The sequence below is a fragment of the Marmota monax genome, unplaced genomic scaffold, assembly GCF_021218885.2.
Source record: "Marmota monax isolate L192 unplaced genomic scaffold, Marmota_monax_Labrador192_F-V1.1 WCK01_AAM20220418_F8-fsc00055, whole genome shotgun sequence".
In the NCBI taxonomy this organism is placed as follows: Eukaryota; Metazoa; Chordata; class Mammalia; order Rodentia; family Sciuridae; genus Marmota; species Marmota monax.
Genome location: NW_026695205.1, coordinates 1489530 through 1509909, shown reverse-complemented (window position 1 = coordinate 1509909; position 20380 = coordinate 1489530). Strand labels below are relative to the sequence as shown.

Sequence of the window (20380 nt, the reverse complement as noted above, 5' to 3'; positions counted from 1 at the left end):
TCAACCCCTGCCAGCCATGGGGAAAAAAAAATAGTATATGTGATGTTACCAAATACTTTAACTGAGCAGTGATTGTGTGGCATAGACAATATATATATAGCAGGAGTAACGGAGTATTGATTTCATGGATACTCAGAATTTAAAGAGGATAGTGAGATAAACCTGAAGCAACTCCAGATTTATATTAAGTTCACTAAGAACTATGGTAATTGTAGCCAAACTCATTGTTCATGATTTTTATAATAAATACATGAATTAACTCACCCATGAATGAAAGAAGATAGAATAAGGTGAGAATACCCTGTTCATAGCTACTGTAAGGCATGATTCTTCCCATGTTTTCCTTGAGTGTGTGGCAACAATTCTGTGGCACTAGGTGGCAGAGCTAGCCTTCTACAAATATGATATTTTGCAGAAGTGTGATAAAATTATCATTCTTTGTGATAAGTCAGATAAATAATGGTTTTTAGCTAGTAGAAATTAATGACTTTTTTCATAGATTCTGGATTTCCATTATTGTTTTCCGATTTTTTAATTACATATTTTTAAAAACAGAATGTATGTTACACTGAAAATCACCAAATTTTTCCCATCAAACATACCCTAGCTTTCTCATCAAATAATCATTTAATTCTTCAGCTTTCAGGCCTTGAGTTATATTTGACAGCCTTTGCCTTTTTCCCAAGCCCTAATTCATAATTGATTTTTTTCTCATCACTCTAAAGTTGCTATATCTGACTCTGCACTCTGTATTCAGTTTGCTATAAAACTAGCAGATCTGACTCTTCTTTTGGTAGATTGTGTCAGTCACTGTCCTCTAGAAAGACAGAACTAATAACACTCAATATAAACGTGTATGAAGAGATCTTAAGGATTGCTCACGAGATTATAGGAGCTGGTAAGTCTGAAATTTGTAGGGCATGCCACAGTGCTGGAAACTGAGACAGGGGTTCTCTTCCTTATAAATCTTTTTTATTCATATGGAGAGTTGAACGTGGTGCCTAATCTATAGTAAATGCTTCACATACGGTATTGAATAGATAGTTTCCGAACTAGGTTAAATTACCTTTCTGTGTAAAGATATATATTCTGTTTTATGTTTTTTATTTTGTTTTTATTTGTTTTCTTTGGGTTTTTATTTAAATATCCTACCCACAGCATTTTCTAGACCTGGGCTTACCTGGTAACAGAGATAGAACTGTTCCAAAATGACTAAATTTTTAGACAGGACCTTTGAAATTTTATCAGGAAGTATGACAAAATGCTATCAGGCAAATTAGAATAAATGTTAAATCTCTAGGCAAATGAATAGAACCTAGAGTTGATAGGCATTTTCTGTATGCACCCTATAAAATGAATGAGAAACAAAGGATCTGAGGGTTTAGGAAGTAAGAAATTGAGGAGATCTGGAATAATGGGCAGGAAAGATGATGAGCATCCTGAGTAGAAACTTTCTTAAAACTTGGAACACAAAGCAAAGACTTAGTAATATTTCAGTGTAAGGAATGAGTTTTCTGCTGGAGTTGGAGTTTACCAGGTAAACTTGATACTGAACCATAACTCTCGTTTTTTAAATACATTTTAATCTGCCTTTTAGAGGCAGATTTATTCCCAGTGCTTGGGGACAATAAGAGGGTTAAACATGGAAGTTGTTTTGTGGGCTGAAAACAATCAACTGTAAACAGAATACGTACTCTAAATACAGATCTCAGGAGTATGGGTAGTAAATCCTGGAACATTACCACCTGACTACATTGTAGTTTCTAATCTTTATTTTTCTTGTATTTGCTTTTAAATTTCTTGTCCATTCTTCCCCCTTTTCTTAAATCTTCAGAAACTATATGAGCTGAATAACCTTCATGCCCTCATGGCAGTGGTTTCTGGCTTACAGAGTGCCCCAATTTTCAGGTTGACGAAAACATGGGCGGTGAGTATTCTCCCTTAATTAATGAATGTTAGATTTCCTGTGGGAGGTAAAGGTATATTAATTTCTTTTGTAGTTCTTACAAAGGTTAATATTAAATAGATAAGAATTTTAAATTACTTTGTGCTTTATTCTTTGAAACCTGGATTTTCCTCTCCTTAAGTGATTGACCAGATTCATGAGGTAATTTGTGGATAGACTACAGTTTGATACTTTGGTTTCTTCTCTTTAGAGAATCATTTTTGTATCCTCTTTAAGTATCTTTGACGTAGTGTTTCATATTTGCCAATGGGAAAGTATAAAGACAAAATGGCATTTAATCATGTAAAGATTATGATTTTGGTAAGTTTGAGGAAAAATCTAAATTTACTGTTTTCAATTGCCATTATTTTTTAGTCTCAATCTTTATGGTTTTTTTCTTTAGGATTAATGGAAAATCTGATGGTAAACATGGACTAATGTGATATTACTATATGTTCTGAGGATGTTGTGTTAATCGTTTTTGGTTCTATTACATTGACAAGGTTACAGTTTAAACTTTTTTGACATCTGCAAATTTGTTTATCTTCATCTTTGCATGATTTCGGATTCTGTACTCAGTCTTTTCAAGTATTTTCAATTTAAATTTTATACATGTAATATTTTAGAAGTAAAAGGAGGGAGGTTATAAACAGTAAAAAGTTAGTGTAGCCACTGGATTTCAAGTCCTAGTGGTATCAGATAATTACTCAATTCAAGATGACAAAAGGAATGGAAGATAAAAGTGATGGAAGGTAAGATCATTGGAGGATGAGAGAGGTCAAGAAACTGAGACACCAGGGTATTGGGAGTATCATCTCTGAATATTACAATCACTAAGATTGATGATAAGGATAATACTGTTTCATAGGATCTTTTTTCTCTAATAAAGTCTTCAGAACATAGGAAAATAACAGTAGGTAAATGAGTGACGTTAATGTGTTGACATCTTATGTAGTATTATCTAGCATGATAGCCACTAGTCACATGTTGCTATTAAGTATTAATTATTAAAATAAAAATTCAGTTCCTCAGCTATACTGGCCAGGTTGCAAGTGCTCCATAGTCACATGTTAACTAGTGGCATTGTATTGGAGAGCACTGATCTACTAGTGCCTTGAACTTAACAGATGGCAGAGGATTTTAGGGAAGAAAGTGGAATAATAAACTGGAAGAGACTGTGAAGAGCAAGTAGTAGGATTATGTCTACCTACCTCCAAGCTCAATTTACAAGAAACTTGAGGAAAGGTTAAGACTTGCAGAGGATCAAGAGTTTCAGAGAGTACAGCTGGAAAGGTTTGGAGGAGTGACTAGGTCAAGTTAGAGAATAAATAAAGCTTGTTTGGGTTTAAAAAGCCTATTTGGGTTAAAAAATTTTAATGACTGAAGAATTGAAGGTTTTTGTTTTGTTTTTTAACTGATCAAGGGAATGTACCAAAAAGTCTAAAACATCCTATAATAGGGAAAATATTGGAGCATTCTCCATAGCATCAAGGGAAAAGATGTACATTTTCTTTTTTTTTTAAGATGTACATTTTCATTATATTTTTTCAACATAGAGATCCTAGCTAGCATATTAAAAAAAAAAAAGAAACTTTTTTTCCTGAAAGGAATAGATAGGGGGGAATTTTATTTATCATATTATAATTTACTCATCTATAGAAAACTCAAACTACAGATAAAACATGATTGAAAACAATTAAATTTCTCCTAAACTAAACACAGAATTACCTTGTGATTAAGCAGTTAGTTTCTGAGTATATACCCAAAATAATGGAAAGCAAAAAACATAAATATTTTTGTATCTGTGATCATAGTAACATTTTTAACAGCAATCACAAAGTAGAAACAACCCAAACATCTGTAAGGAGATGAATAAATGAATGAAATGTCATATATATATGTATAATGGAATATTATTTGGCATTAAAAAGAATGGAATTCTGCAGCATATTACAACATGGATGATCCTTGCAGATTTATGCTGTGTGAAATGAGTAGATACAGAAAGACAAATATGATTGATTCTACTTATATATTCTACATGACCTAGCATGATCATATTTATAGAGGCAGAGAGCAGAGTAGTGGTTATTAGTGATTGGGAAAGATGCAAACAGGGAGTAATTGTTTACTTGGTATAGAGTTGTTATGATTTGGATGATCCCCAAAGTTCAGATGTTAAAGCCTTGGTCCCCAGATAATGGTGCTCTTGGGAGGTAGTGGAACTTTTAGGAGGTGGGACCTAATGGAAAGAAGTTAGGCCATTGGGCGGGTGCCCTCAAAAGGTAAATATTGGGACCGTGGCTCCTTTCTGTCTTTCTTCCTGGCTGCCATGAGGTAAGCAGCTTTGCCCCACACTCTACTCCCCATCATGACGTTTTGCTTTGCAGCGGGGCCAAGTGATCATGGATTGAAACAATGAGCCAAGATTAATTGTTTTCTCCATAAGAATAAGTTTAGGGCTGGGGATATAGCTCAGTTGGTAGAGTGCTTGCCTCCCTTGCACAAAGCCCTGGGTTCAATCCCCAGCACCACAAAAAAAAGGGGGGGGGGTAGGTTTATCTCAGGTATTTGGAAAGCTGACTAACATAGCTGAGAATTGGGGTCATTGCTATGACTATGTCTGCTTATGTGATTTAGAAAGGCCTTTAGAATTGGTTTCTGGAAGAGAATTTGGAAAGGTTTGGAGAAGCAGCCTAGAGAAAGCTTGGTACATTGTAAGCAAAACATAATGAGTGATTCTAGTATAGGAGCTCAGAAGCCTGGAATGGTAATAGGAAAATGAACAGTGAAGGTGAAGACTATACTCATGAGGTCCCAATTCAATTGCCTTGTTCAGCCATCTAGGTACTTGGGGGCTGCAGCAGTGGTATACCCAGGTATATCTGGAAGAGCTTGCAACAGTGGCAGACTTTGGTATCAACTGTGTAATGTTGGTTTTGCAGACATTCAGAATGGAAGTCATGGAGGCTTCTGCTGAAATTTCAAAGGAAAATCTGAGGCCAGGCAAAGGTGGCAGGGTTAGAGTCCCTATAACAGACCCCAACATGACAGTGCATGCCATTGTAGGAGGCTGAGGCTGCAGTAGAAACCATAGGAAGTCAGAGGTGCCAGAAGCATGGAATGCTACTAAGGACAGTGAGCAGAGTTTTCCCAAAAGAGTGGCCATCTGTGTTACAGCCAGGAAGGCTACAGCTCACACCATGCCACTGTATTACTTGGTGCCAGACATGGAGCTAGAGGATTTAATATTTGCCCTGCTGGGATTCAGCCTTGTTTTGATCCAATTCTTTCTTGCTCTTTTCTTACTGCTCCCTTTTGGAATGAATGTTTACCCTGAGCCATTATATCTAGAAGCATGTGACCTGTTTTTTGATTTCTACAGGGGCTCACATCTAAGAGTTTGCATTGAATTTCTAAGGAGACTTTGGATTTGGACTTTTGAGCAATACTGGAACTGTTGAGACTTTGGGGATTCTTGCAGATGGTCTAAATACATTTTGCATTATAAAATAGACATAAGCCTTTGGGAACAAGAGACAGAATGTTATATTTGTTTGTTTGTTTTTTAGCTGCAGATGGGCACAATATCTTTATTTTCTTAATGCGGTGCTAAGAATCAAACTCACACATGCGAGGCAAGTGCTCTACCACTAAGCCCCAGCCCCAGCCCTGGTTTGATTCTTAAATGCTCTGTGAAGCCTTGGCTGGTAGCATGTGGCCCTGTTGGGAAATGATGGAAACTTAAGTAGGTGGGACCTTGTGAAGAAGTTGTAAATGTGCCCCTGCAGGGGATATTGGGACTCTCGTCTGTGTGTGTCTGTCGGTGTCTGTCTGTCTGTCTGTCTGTCTGTCTCTCTCTCTCTCTCTCTCTCTCTGGCTTCTGGTAAAAAAGTAAGTTAGCAGCTTACTTACAAAACTGGCCACATCTTCCCCCCATCATGGTATTCCACCTCATTGCAAGCCTGGAAAACAGGGGAGCCAAGCAATGATGGACTGAAGCCAAAAATAAATCTTCCCATTCTTTAGGTTGATAATCTCACAGTGACAGAAATCTGACTAAGTGTTCAGTTTGAGAAAATGAACAAGTTCTGGTTGTAATAACAGTGCAAATGTAATCAATGTCATTGAATTACACAGTTAAAAATGGTTAAAAGAGTCAATTTTATGTTATTCCTGTTGTACCACAGGTTAAAAAAAATAGGGTTTACTAAGGTGGCTGAATATATGAATAATATACAAAATGGGTTACATTTCAGACAATTCAAAAGCATCATTTAAGAGGACACATTTTATAATATTAACAGAAGAAACAAAAAATTTGTAAATGTGTAAGATCTATGTAACAAAAAATTATAAAACCATAGAAGATGAAGCAACATCCCATGTTTGGGAAAGGAAAATTTAAAGATTCAGTTCTCCCTGGATATATATATATATATATATATAAATTATCTGCAACATGAATCAAAATCCCAGTCTGAGCAGGTAAAATGATCTTACAGATAGAAAATTCTATAGACTCCATCAGATAACTGTTAGACCTAATAAACTCATTCGGTAGTATTCTAAGATACAAAATCAATATACAGAGATCCATTATGTTTCTGTATACTAATAACAAACTATCTGAAAAATTAAGAAAAAATAATCTCATTTATAGTCACATCCAAAAGAACAAAATACTTGAATAAATTCAGCCAAGGAGGTAAAAAGATTTGTACACTCAAAACTTTAAAATATTGATGAAAGAAAAGAAGATACATAAAAATGGAAAGATACCCTGTGTTTGTGGTTGAAAGAATTTATCTTGTTAAAATGTCTATAATACCTAAAGGGATCTGTAGATTCAGTACAATCTCCATCAAAATTCCAGTGACACTTTTCATAGCAATAGAAAAAATAATTCTAAAATTCATATAGAGCCATAAAAAGCCCAGAATATCCAGAGCATTCTTAAGCATAAACAAAAGTGGAGGCAGCATACTACCTGATTGCAAAATATACTACAAAGTTACAGTTATCAAAACAATGTTAGCTGGCCAGATTTAATCATTCTACAGTGTATGTATACTTCAAAACATATTTATAAATGACAATATTTATTATTTCTGTCAATTAAAAAGCAGTGTGTCATAGTATAAAAACATCCAGATGAATGGAACAAAATAAAAATTAAAATAAAATAGATAGTAATAGCTTGATAATCATTTTACAATATACGCAGTCAACTGATCTTTGACAAAAGTGCCTCAATGTAGTATAAGGAAAGGATAGTCTTTTCAAGGAATTGTGTTAGAAAACTGGTTGTCCACATGCAAAAGAATGAAATTGGATCCTTATCTCACATCATGTACAAAAATAAAATGGATTAAAAACTTAAATGTTGTAGCGCTTGCCTAGCATGGGCGAGATACTGGGTTCGATCCTAAAGACCATATTTAAAAAAAAAAAAAAAAAAAACATAAAAAAAGGTTCAATTCTTAACAAATGTGAGCCCTAAAACTATAAAACTACTTGGGGGGCATGCAGGGGGATGGAAGAAAAGCTTCCTAACATTGGTGTTAAGACCCCATATAATCCTATATCCAAAAAATCATTATCTAGGCAACAAAGTACAATCAACCAAAACAAAAATAGACAAATGAAGCTGCATCATACTAAAAGGTTGTTACACGGCAAAGAAGACAATCCACAGTGCAGAGAGAGTCTACAGAATTGAGAGGATGTTTGCTGCACATACATCTACTAAGGGGTTAATAGTCCAAAAATCTAATGCAAGGGGAAGAAAACAACATTTAAAAATGGGCAAAAGGGGGCTGGGACTGTAGCTCAGTGGCAGAGCACTTGCCTTGGGCGTGGGAGGCACTTGGTTCGATCTTCTGCACCACATAAAAAATACACAGATAAAATAAAGGCATGCTGTCCATCTATAACTAAAAAATAAATAAATAAATAATAAAAATGGGCAAAAGGATCTGAATTGACATTTTTCAAAAGACATAAATGACAACAAGTATATGAGAAAGTACTCAACATTACTAATCATCAGGGTAAATGCACATCAAAACCACAACGTGTCACTGCATACATGTTAGAATGGTGATAATCAGAGACAAGAGATAATAAATGTTAGGGTGTGGAGAAAAAGGAACCCTTGTACACTGTTGGTGGGAATGCAAGTTGTGACAGTCATTAGGTAAAATAGCATGGAGGTGCCTCAGAATTGAAATAAATTTGCCATAACATCCAGCAATTAAACTAGTAGGTATATATGCAAAGGAATTGAAATCAGTATCTCAAAGAGATATCTGCACTTTGCATGTCCATTGCAGCATTATTCACAAAAGCCAAGATATGAAAGCAACCAAGGGTCAACAAATGAATGGATAAAATATGATATATGTACATAGTGGAATACCATTCAGCCTTAAAAAGAAGGAAATTCTGTCATTTGCAGTAGCTTAGAAGATCTTGAAGAACATTATCCTAAGTGAAATAAGCCAGATTCAGAGAAATACTATATTTTGTGTGTGTAATCTAAAGATGAAGCAGAAAGTGGAAGGTGGGCAATAGGTACCAAGTGGCAGTTATATAGAGTAAGTTTTGGAGATCTAATATACAACAAGGTGACTATAGCTAATAATTCTATATTGTATAGTTTTAAATTTGCTAAGATCGTAAATGTTCTTACTTATACATACGTAAAGGTAACTACATGAGGGTATATTAATAGCTTGATAATCATTTTACAATATACACATGTCAAAACACATTCTACACCTTGAATATATACAATTTTATTTTCTCGTTTATAAACTAATAATTCTGGGGAGGGAAATGATTGGTTATAAAATTATATGGAGTTGCACAGATTTAGAAAGAGCCAAGACATTACTGAAAAAAATGGGGGTTAGGGACATGGGCACTTGGTCTCACCAATTTCAAGATTATTATATAATTTGAACAGTGTATATCTTCAAATGAAACAGAATAAAGATCATAGAAATAAATCCTTGCTTTAGAACTCTGACATATGACAGCACTGTAAATCAGTGAGGAAACAAGGACTGTTTATTAATTGGAGCAGGTATCAGTTTGGAGGAAAAAAATTAATATAAGCCTCTATACTATTTTTTTAAATCATTGTCAGATGAATGAAAGACTAGAATATAAAATACAAAACGTTAATGTTACTGATATGTAGTTCTTATATAGAAAGGTGATACATGTACGTTTGTTATAAATTAAAAATTAAACTAACAAAGTCATACCAAGGGCAAACGATAATTGAGTTTCATAATCGAAGAATTATAATCTGCATCCAAGGCCAAGATTTAAAAAATGCTTACCTAGGCAAATGCACACATGCATACATATTGTATGGGAAGGCATATGAAGGGGATGAGGGGTAATCTGAAAATATTGGTGATTGACATGAGCAGGCAGATGGTGATATTAAGGTGTTATAGAGATCTAACCAGAAACATCTGGAAATCTGTGGTCCCCTTTTTCATCAATGAAAGCATGAAGAGTTTGCCCCCATCTGTCTTACTCTTGGCCAAAAGAAGGATGGAACCAAAATCATGTTGAGGTGGAACATTGTGAAGTACTTTGACCTTCTCCACCCTTTCTGTTCCTGGAGGGGGAGAATATAATGAATTGATAGTATAATAAACATAAAATAATCAAAACTTCATAGTTATATCAAGTTTGAACTACCACTAGAGAAATTACCTATGTTAACATCTAATTAATTCTTTTTTAAAATAAATATTTATTTTTCAGTTGTAAATACCTTTAAAAGGTATTGGACACAATATCTTTATTTATTTGTTTTTATGTGGTGCTGAGGATCGAACCCAGGGCCTCGCACATGCTAGGCGAGTGCTCTACCACTGAGCCACAACCCCAGCCCCTAATTAATTCTTTATATTTATTATTCTTTTGAATGATTCTACCGCATCTCAGATGAAATCCTATAATCTGATTATTTATCTATTCTGAAATTGCAAAATATGTTATTTATATACTTTACTATAATTTTAGTTTTCAGATGTGGCAAGATGAATTAAGAATTCAGTAACTTATTTCTCTTGATATTGTACCAAAGTTTTTGAATAATTGATGTAGGAAAAAGAAGATAGGTTTATTGTAATCCCTACAATATTCCCTGTTTTGTGTATCTGACTGCTTGTTATGCATGAGAAAAGGATGGTAGCAAGCAGGGGTTCACACCCAATCTAGAGAATGCTAATCAAAGTGTGTTCAGGTGGGCCCAGGGGAAGATTGTAAAACTGCTGTTTTAGACCATAGAATATCTGTCTAAGATGTTATAGCAAAGGGCTCTTTGAATTATATTTTAAAGAGGGATACTATTCATTTTTTTGATAGAGATAATTAGCAGTTAATCTGCATCTTTGAGTATGAAAAACAGATCCCACCTGAACTATTTGTAATACTAGAAAGTGTAGTGGATTAGGTATCAGAATACTCTTATGTCTAGAACCTGTCTTTGAGACCCTGAAAAATAGGAACAGACATCTTCATGAGTGGATGACTGATTTCCATATGTTAAACCAACCTTGCATTCCTGGGTAAATCCCATTTGATCGTGATACATGATCTTTTTGATATGTTTTTGTATTGGATTTGCCAGAATTTTATTGAGAATTTTTGCATCTATGTTCATTAGAGATATTGGTCTGAATTTTTATTCCTTCCTTCCTTCCTTTCTTTTTTTTTTTTTTTGATGTGTCTTTGCCTGGTTTTGGAATCAGAGTGATATTGGCCTCATAGAATGAGTTTGGAAGTATCCTGCCTCTTTTTCTATTTCCTGAAATAAGTTAAAGAGTATTGGTATTAGTTCTTCTTTAAAGGTCTTATAGAACTCAGCTGTTTATTCGTCCAGTCCTGGGCTTTTCTTGGTTGGTAGACTTTTGATGGCATCTGCTATTTCATCACTTGAAATTGATCTGTTTAAATTGTGTGTATCATCCTGATTCGATTTGGGCAAATTATATGACTCTAGAAATTTGTCGATGCCTTCGATATTTTCTATTTTGATAATGCTAAGTGAAGTTAGCCAATCCCAAAAAAACAAATGTCAAATGTTTTCTTTGGTATAAGGAGGCTGATTCATAGTGGGATAGGGAGAGGGAGCAAGGGAGGAATAGACGAACTCTAGATAGGGCAGAGGGGTTGGAGGAGAAGGGAGGGGGCATGGAGTTAGAAATGATGGTGGAATGTGATGATCATTATTATCCAAAATCCAGGTATAAAGACACAAATTGGTATGAATATACTTTGTATACAACCAGAGATATGAAAAATTATGCTCTGTATGTGTAATAAGAATTGTAATGCATCCCACTGTCATATATAAATAAAAATAAATTAATTAATTAAATAACAGTATTTTGACATGAAATGAAGGTGAAATCTTATTACATAGTAGTGAAATAATAACTTCATATGTTTAAGGAAAAATTTGTTCCTATCTTTAGAATGGAAAATATATACATTTTTTTCTGAACCTTTTAGTTAACACTATTGTGAGTTTAATTTATTATAAGTTTTACAGTTATTATTAGAACTAGCCATCATTAGACTTGTCAAGAAAAACTGACTTTTATTACAAAATTCAGTATCTCTTAATGATTCTGCACGCATGACTTATTATTTTGAGGGGGTAGTCATTTAAAATATTTGGGCATTTGAGATGAATATAAATACATCTTTTAAATTAGGAAAGTGATCCAAGATTGCTGTGTCATTTAGAATAGCAAAGATAGAAATAATGTACTATAATTTACTACTTAGTTTATAATTTTATGTACATACAAAGGATATTTTCAAATAATTTTGAGTTATTAATAGACATGCCTGATTTTTACTTGTATACTACCAAAATGTAATTAAAGAAAGTATAACTTTGAAATTAAAATCCAAATTTGTACTAAATACAACTTCAGATCTTTGCTACAATAAAACGAGACTTGTAAATAACCTAGGCTTTTCTGTTTGTTTTTTAGTTATTAAGTCGAAAAGACAAAACTACCTTTGAAAAATTAGAATATGTAATGAGTAAAGAAGATAACTACAAAAGACTCAGAGACTATATAAGTAGCTTAAAGATGACACCTTGCATTCCCTATTTAGGTGAGTTACATCACTGTGTGTTCATTATTCCTAGTTGTTGATTTTCCTTAATTCAGTAATTTGAATGAAATTCAAGGCATTGTAAAAAGCGTATGTATCCTGAAAATAAATCATTGCAAGATTGCTAAGCTGAAAAAAATGATTAAAGGAAGCTTTTACTTTATTGTTTAGAATGTATTTTAATAATAAATTAGCCTTTGCCCTTAAAGTTTTTTCATAGACAAAATCATTTTCTTCAAAATGGGCTAAATGGTAAAATGGTGTTTTAGTTATGCTTTTAAAGAATGAGATGGTAGTAATGAAGCTTAATATATTAACTGAACATTGATCAAAGTTCTTGACAGATATTTCAGTGTGAGTTCTGAAGAGTAAATCTCAGTGTATATTGGTATTATTGTTTGCCTGGATAAAATGAGTCATGTAACTGTAGAAATTTAGCCTAGTGCTGGGACAGTTCTGGATTTTATATATCATATTATTAAAAATTTATCTCCTTACTATATATCTTACATTGTTTATAAATATAAAAAACTATTTAAACAGTTATTATTAGGACTAGCCATCATTAGACTTGTCAAGAAAAACTGTGACTTGTATTACAAGCATTATAATACTGTTTTCAACAAAATATGAATAACACTTTTAGGTGTTTGAATGAAGTCTCAAATAAGCTGTCCTTTTACATTTGTGTGTAAATTAAATATGTAGGAAAAAAACTCCAGATGTATATAGGTAGCATGCACTAAAATTAATTGGTCTGATCCTAGTAGAGAGTAAACAAATGATAAACAGTTGTTTTTTTCTATATCCATATCCCCCCATCTTTACTTTGTCTCTTATATAACTGTTCATATGGGATTTCAAGATAATTATTTCTGTAATTGAGAAGTCTGTTGTTTAAGAGTCTCCCACCGTGTGACTGTCAAAGTCTTTGCAATATCAGTAACTAGAAGACGAAGCAGGGCCAAAGGCAATGGATATACACCCATTCAACTGCCATAGAGTATCAGCCTTAAAAAAAAAAAAAAAGTTGAGCTCATTAGAACATTGTGGGATGTCCAGTAGGAATAGGGACATGTTGTGCAGAATAGCCTAGTTAGCCACTGCACAGTATGTGTTCCACTTTTTAACATAGCCATGGTGTGGCCATACATGAAAATGTAAATTGGAGAAAAGGAGGAATAGAGGATTTTTTTTAAAGTAGTATCTTCATAATTCACAAGAATATAAGCTTTTATATCATTAAGAACATTAGACTGAGAATTGCCAATCCTTATTTCCAAAATGGCTCTACTATACCTAGCTTTCAAATCATTGATTTGAACCTTTTTGTCTTTACCTAGAAATAGCATGCATAGGATCATAGAACCATGTTTTTTAGGCTGGATGGGGTCATCTTGATATCTTTTAATATACTTATTCTACAATTTAGAAAATCAGGGTCCAGAAAGGTGGGAGAACTGGCTCATGATCCTAAGAACTATTAATTTGCCACCTAAAATCTTGACCTGACATGCTCTAGTTGCACCTGCTAGACTCTCATGATAAACTCTAACAGATCCTGTGATTGTTTTCCTTTTCATTGAATTCCATAATTTTTATCTTGTAGGAAAAAAATTATTAAAAGTGAAAAAATGACAAATGAACCCTTAAGCTATGCAGGGAGTGTTGTTTTATATTTTTCCATAGTGAAGACTTATTACAGGCTTTGAAGCTCTGTGTTTGTGTGCATGTACACCTCATGTATATTCATGTACACTCTCATATGTGTACACAGAAAGATGGGGAGGAAACACTAGCAAAGTTACTCAGTGGAATCCAGAAAGGTTTTTTCTGCTAGAGACTATAGCTGTTCTCTCCCAGAGAAATACTGAGTTGCAGATAATTAATTAATTAGGAGAAAATATTAAAATGATTATCTTTTCTGTATCTTCAGTTGATCTCTAATGACTCCTCTTCAGTTTCCTTTGTTTTTATGTTTTCATGACTTAATAAGGTCGCCACTCCCTTACTCTGGGCTGCATGTGAAGCAGAAGAACATCATGGCCAAAGGGCTTGTCACAGGAAAGCTACTCAGCCCATGGTGACCAGAAAGCAAGGTGGGGATTTAAGAAAGATGAACCCTTCCAGGGCTTGCCGCCAATGGCCACCTCCTCCAGCCATACCCCACCCGCCTGCAGTTACCACCCAGTTAGTCCGTTCAAACTATGATGGACTGATTACATTACAGCTCTCACAGTCCAGTCATTTCAGTTCTGGGTGTTCCTGCCTTAACATCGGAGCTTTTAAGGGCCACCTCATATCCAAACCGTAACACTTACAGTCTTCATATGTTTCATCTCTATCCTGTCATGTGATGAAGCATATAGATTGTGAGATGATTGTGGACCATTTGGCATAAATACTCAAAAAAATAAAATATTAGCTAAGTTACTATGACTTAGTTTAGTTAGATTCCAGCATGAAAATCTTCATTTAATGTAGTGACAGTTTGGTTTTCTCAAGAAAAAGGCAGATTTTTTTTTTTTTTTTTTTTTTTTTTTTAAAACAACTTTTTAACTTCTTGATTTACATCTTAGAAAGAGATTTCATTTTTTTTATTCCTGATCTTCAGTACTAAAGTGTGTTGAATGCAGATTTTAATTAACCTTAGCTTATTTTCTGTTATATTTACTTTTTCTTATTTTATTCTAATTTATAATTAAGTCTTGATTTTTTAAAATTTAACTTGCCTTGATTTCAGAATCCTTTCCAACTCATCTGAAAATTGGCTTAGTACTGCTGCCAAAAATTTAAGCATTTATAGATGCTGTACATTTAATAAGATAGACCTTGCCCTGAAGACATTTGGAAGATAATACTCCTTATACAATTTGGTGTCTTCTAAAACTGTTCTTCTTTAGGTATATAAGATTCGCATAATGCTACCCTTTATCCCTTATATCTACAGAGGTTCTTATGGAAAGAATATATCAACCAAAAGAATCTATAGTGTATAGAGAAGAGGTAATGACTCTTTCTCAACATGAGACAGGTAGTCTAAACTGATAGTGTTTTTTTCTGCTAAAAATAAGAATCCAAATCAACCATTCTTTGTGATGCTTAAAAAAAGGTATAGGTTTATGTGGTGATAAAACCCTTAAGTTGTTTGTTGTTGTTTTGGTACCAGGGGTTGAACCCAGAGGTGCTTAACCTCTGAGCCTTTTTATTTTGAAACAGGGTCTTGCTAAGTTGCTGAGGCTGGCTTTGAACCTCAGCCTCCCAAGCCACTGGGATTAGAGATATGCACCATTGCACTAAAACCCTAGTTTTCATACTGCCAAATGTATCTGTAATTCAGTGTAGATTGACTTATAAGAAATAAAAAATGTCTTCTTGGCTCCCCACTCCTCATCCCTTGAAATATTGCCTGTTCTGTTAGTTTGTATTCCAAAGTAAAAAAGTAGCCTGGATAATACAGTGAAAAATTCTTAGTGCAAGGATGCAATTTGTCTAGAGAGGAATAGTTTGGCAAATCTTAAGGAAAATTTTGTTTTATGTGAGAATTATTGCTTTAAATCTGAAAGTCATTAACAGTACTCATTTGTTCTTGTCATTGGAAAACAATCTTAAAGGGCTTATTGAAGAATTTGGCATGGGATGTTTTGCTTTGCTTCAGAGATAGAACAAAATTGTACAAAAATAATTTAGTTCTGTTAAACATGGTAAATACTCCTTCATCTGTGTTTTCTAAAGCCTTGTTTCTATTTTATTCGTATAATGGGAAGATGCAGTAGCTCAGCCAGAGCTTTCTCAACCAGGTAGCTTTCTTGGATAGATCGCATATTTTTTTTTAAACTATGGAAATAAGTAAATTGTTTTAGTACTATATATTGCATCCTATTAAGTAGAAGCAGAATGTTACAGAGGAAGTTTTTATAAAATCTCTAGCCCTTTTGTAGGAAGCTTGTTGGCTGTTTTGATATGTCTAGATGCATAACTCCTTACTTTAAAGAGACAGATCTCTCTCCCTTTCCCCCTTGCATTTTCAATGTAAAGCAAGAGAGCTGCCTCTATCATAACCTTCTGTAATATCAGTCTTACTCCCTGCTTTCTGGAAAATACCCTGTTTTATTTCTATAATTTTTCATCAGTCATCTCACTCCCAACAAAAGTGGAAACCCTTGTTTGTCTTGGTTAAAGGCTTTAGCATGTGATCAAAAGTAAGAATTTAATAAATATTTGTTGGTTCAATGAATTAACTTAAAGGATCCTTTTCTAGCTCTTCCTATTGTTCCAGAAATTTTGTTTTAATTTTTGTTTAACTACAATAAATGTATTTGTGTGGCATATTTGCATGGATCATCTCTGTACTCACCCCAGTTTTCTCTTGGTGCCTCAACTGGCAGCCAGCTTTGCTGAGCACTATGCTTGGTCCATGTCTTTGTGGGACTTGATATCACTTTAATAACCAAAGTTCAGGTTGATATCATTGATTCATGAAAAATTCAATCCTTTATGCTGTTTTGGGAGAGGCATGTCGTCATCTTTTGTATTGCATTGTTAGTGGTATCTTCATCACAGTTAACAAAATTTTTAAAGCATACCTAAACTTAGAAGAATCTTAAGATTGTTATCTGATCTTTTTTTGTTTTTCAGTCATTTATGCATGTATTGCCATGTGGAATACTGTTCTCAGAATATAGTTCCTTAATTTTACATTAATTTAAGAAATTTCTTTTAACCTATTACAAATATTTTTAAATAATAGTTTCAGATAATTTCAGTAAAGCCCAAGATTTTCTTCAATTCTGTATGAATCAATGGGCTGTTTTCATTTCCCTTTGATATAATTTTACTTGATTAAATACATAAAAGACTCTGTGATCTCAAATGCCTTATGGTGTAAAACTGACACTGGCTTTTAATATTTTAAGAATTTTACTCCATTTTATTTTTTTGACTTGATTTGTAAATAGTACACCATGGATTATTTGGCCCTATTGTTTTGACTACATATTGTTATATATTGTATTCTAAAACAGCAACAAAGCATGTTCTGTCATTTTCCTTTGAATCCTGAGAATGAGCTCTGACCAAATGGCAGCTTGCCCTGGCTTTTTCTTTAGCCAAAATTACATTCTCTTTTTCCATTACCTCATTTGTATCATTTTTTACCCCTTTTTTAAAAATATTTGCTTTTTAGTTGTAGATGGACACAATATCTTCATTTTATTTATTTTTATCTGGTGCTGAGTATCGAATCCAGTGCCTCATACGTGTGAGGCAAGTTGTCTACCACTGAGCCACAACCCTTTCTTTTTTATACACTTAAAATTCCTCTAGTTTGGGGGTTTGGGGTTTGGTTTTTTGTTTGTTTGTTTGTTTTGGTATGTATTTTCTGAAGATTACTCTAAACCAGAGACTTGCAACATAAAAGAGCTGAGCATGGAGTTGCATCTTATATTCGTAGTTTTTAAGATCTTTTATCTTTCTTTATAAAAAAGAAAAGTAGCAGCTATACAGCTCTGCCTGCTGATCATCAACAGAATCAGATTCCCCCAGCTGTTGTTACTGCTAAACTGTTTTTTATAATTATTTTTAGCAAACCTTAACAGAAAAATTAAAATTTTAAGAATTAATATGCCTGACACTGTGTACTTTACATAAATTTCCTAACACCTAACAATTTTTTGTGTGTGTGGTGTTAGGGATTAGAACCCAGGGCCTTATGCATGCAAGGCAAGTACTCTACCAACTGAGCTATATCCCCAGCAGTTTTACAAAGTAGTTGATATTAGTCATATTTAACAGATAAAGAAACTGAAAAAAAAGGGAGATTAAATTGAATTACCAAAAAGATATACATTACAACCGTTTTATTTATAGTTTAAAGAAAGCATTATGAATTGCATTAAAGGTTGTGGAATCTGTATGGGTTAAAATTTTGGATTTGTGTATCCATCTTTCCTATAATTTACTATAGAATTAAAATTTGATAGTCGTTACCTTCACTGATAAAATTGAAATAGGGTCTAAGTCTCTTGTAGGATAAACTTAACTGCATTTATTAACAATAATTGAACATAAAGAATCCTTCTGTAAACTCCAAGGCAAGGTTATATGAGTTCAATTTTACTGCATGTAAGACAACCACATTTTTATTCCTATCTAACCTAGACCTTACCATATAAGTTACCTAACCTAATCTTGCACAAAACTCATTTTAGGCTGGAATTCCTACTGTGGGTATTCTTGCCTTGATTTTTTTTTAATATGAATAACTATTTTTATCTTTTTCAAAATATTTTTCTGTGTGAGTTTCACTTTCTAAGGATAACAATAAATAATTCACCATATTACTCATTATTATATAATAATCATGACATGATATATAATTTATACTAGGCTACTCCATTACTAACTTCATTTAACTTAATTACATAGTATCAGTATTTCATTTGACTTCATATTTCCTATCAATATCTTTCCACTATTTTTCATGATGTGATATATATGGTATGATCCTGAATACCAAAATATGTTCCATATTTCATACCAAAACACTTATTCTAAGAAAGCAGCAATAATTTGTCTTCCTATTTTGACATATTTACAAAAACATGGAGTATATCTTATTCTAATTAGGATTCCAGTCTTGTGATTGTACACGATGTTGAGAGTCATTGTGGTGTATTCATATATGTACATAGGAAAGTTATGTCAGATTCATTTGCCTTGACTTTTCATTTTGTTTTTAAATCAGCTACCTGCTATAACAGCTATTATGTTGGATCAGTGTAAAAACTTGGATTTTGTGTACTTTAAACATTCATTGATTACCTCTGTATAAGGCATCATCATTACAGAAAGCACATAAGTGACTAGTAATAATGTGATAGCTGCAATCTGTTGGTTACTTATGAATGATTCTGTGTGTTTTACATATATTACTTCATTTGATCTTCACAACAACCATATGATTATTATCCCCATTTACACATAAGGTAGCAGAGGCCAGAGTATATGAATTGCCAAAGATAACATAGCTGCCAAAGTAATGCTGAGCCACAAGCCCAAGCTGTTTTGACTTTAGAACCTACACTAACCATTGTATAATGCTTACTTTTATTCTGCTCTCTCAAGGAACATGGTTCCCCAGGTTATTCTTAAGCTTTCTAGGGCCTTCATAGCAGAGCTACATGAATGGGCGCATTGGCTAAGGCAATTTAGCATTCAGAACAGCTTCCTAGTTTGTATGTTGACTTCCATGTTATTCTAGTTATAAAAATATTGTGTGAAAATTCTGTAAGACTTGTCTTTGATGAGTTTTGGGGTGTTTAAGTGTAAAGCTTGTAATTCTGTTGATAAATGGAATGCTTTGGTACAGTTTTATTCAGTTAAATTTAGTATAAAAATTAGATGCCCAATTCCTCCTTGAAATCTTATAATAGATTTTTTTTGTTGTTCTGGGAATGGTGGGGAGATAACTCAAAACCATCTTAAGATAACCAAAGAATAATGCAATTATAAAAGTATAACTTTCACCAGAAGTTTTATTTTGAGATGTGGCAGATGAAAAACATTGGTCTAGTTGATGGACTTGAGTTGTTCAAATAGATATCTTCAGAACAACCCATTCTTGTAGACAATTTGCCTCACACAGTTCTGGTTGAATTTGCTTCTTGCTAGGGCAGAGGTCTCGTGGTATTCCTTTAAATTTTTAGTTTCATAAATGGCTTTTTAAAAATTTTTTTTTAGTTATAGATGGACGCAATATCTTTATTTTGTTTATTTATTTTTATGTGGTGCTGAGTATCGAACCCAGTGCCTCACACGTGGAACGCAAGCGCTCTGCCACTGAGCTACAGCCCAAGCCCCTCATAAATGACTTTTAAGGGAGGGTCAACTCTAAGCAGTGAACATATTTCTGGAGGAAATTGTTCCCGAAGGTCCCTAATAAAGCTGATTGCAAAGATGAGTTAAAGATAGTGTAAGACTAAGTTAGTCAGACACACTGCTCTGAAGCTCTTAAATACTTAGTGATGGAAAGACATCTAATTGTTTTAGTACCACTTGTAAGTATATACACTTATAAGTATATATGCTTCTAAAAGCTGTGTAAGCTTTCTAACTTGACTTGCTGAAAGGATTTTTTTTAACACTAAACATCAGTCAGGGAAAAATTATAATTTAAGTCTGTAAAACATTGGTGCAATAAATGCTCTATTTTATTTGATGTTGACCATATCAAATGAAGATAATATTAAATTCAGTTATATATTTTTAAATAAT

General features: G+C 33.5%; 1 protein-coding gene across 6 annotated transcripts in view; it reads left to right on the top strand.

Annotated features, from left to right (window-relative positions):
- Ralgps2 (Ral GEF with PH domain and SH3 binding motif 2) overlaps positions 1–20380 on the top strand; it is a 159423-nt gene that overhangs the window by 68851 nt on the left and 70192 nt on the right. For all 6 annotated transcript variants that reach the window (XM_046430051.2, XM_046430048.2, XM_046430049.2 and 3 more), the window contains exons 7-8: positions 1835–1927; positions 11980–12106. In XM_046430051.2, the coding sequence (XP_046286007.1) occupies positions 1835–1927; positions 11980–12106 (220 nt within the window). The remainder of the gene's footprint in view (positions 1–1834; positions 1928–11979; positions 12107–20380) is intronic.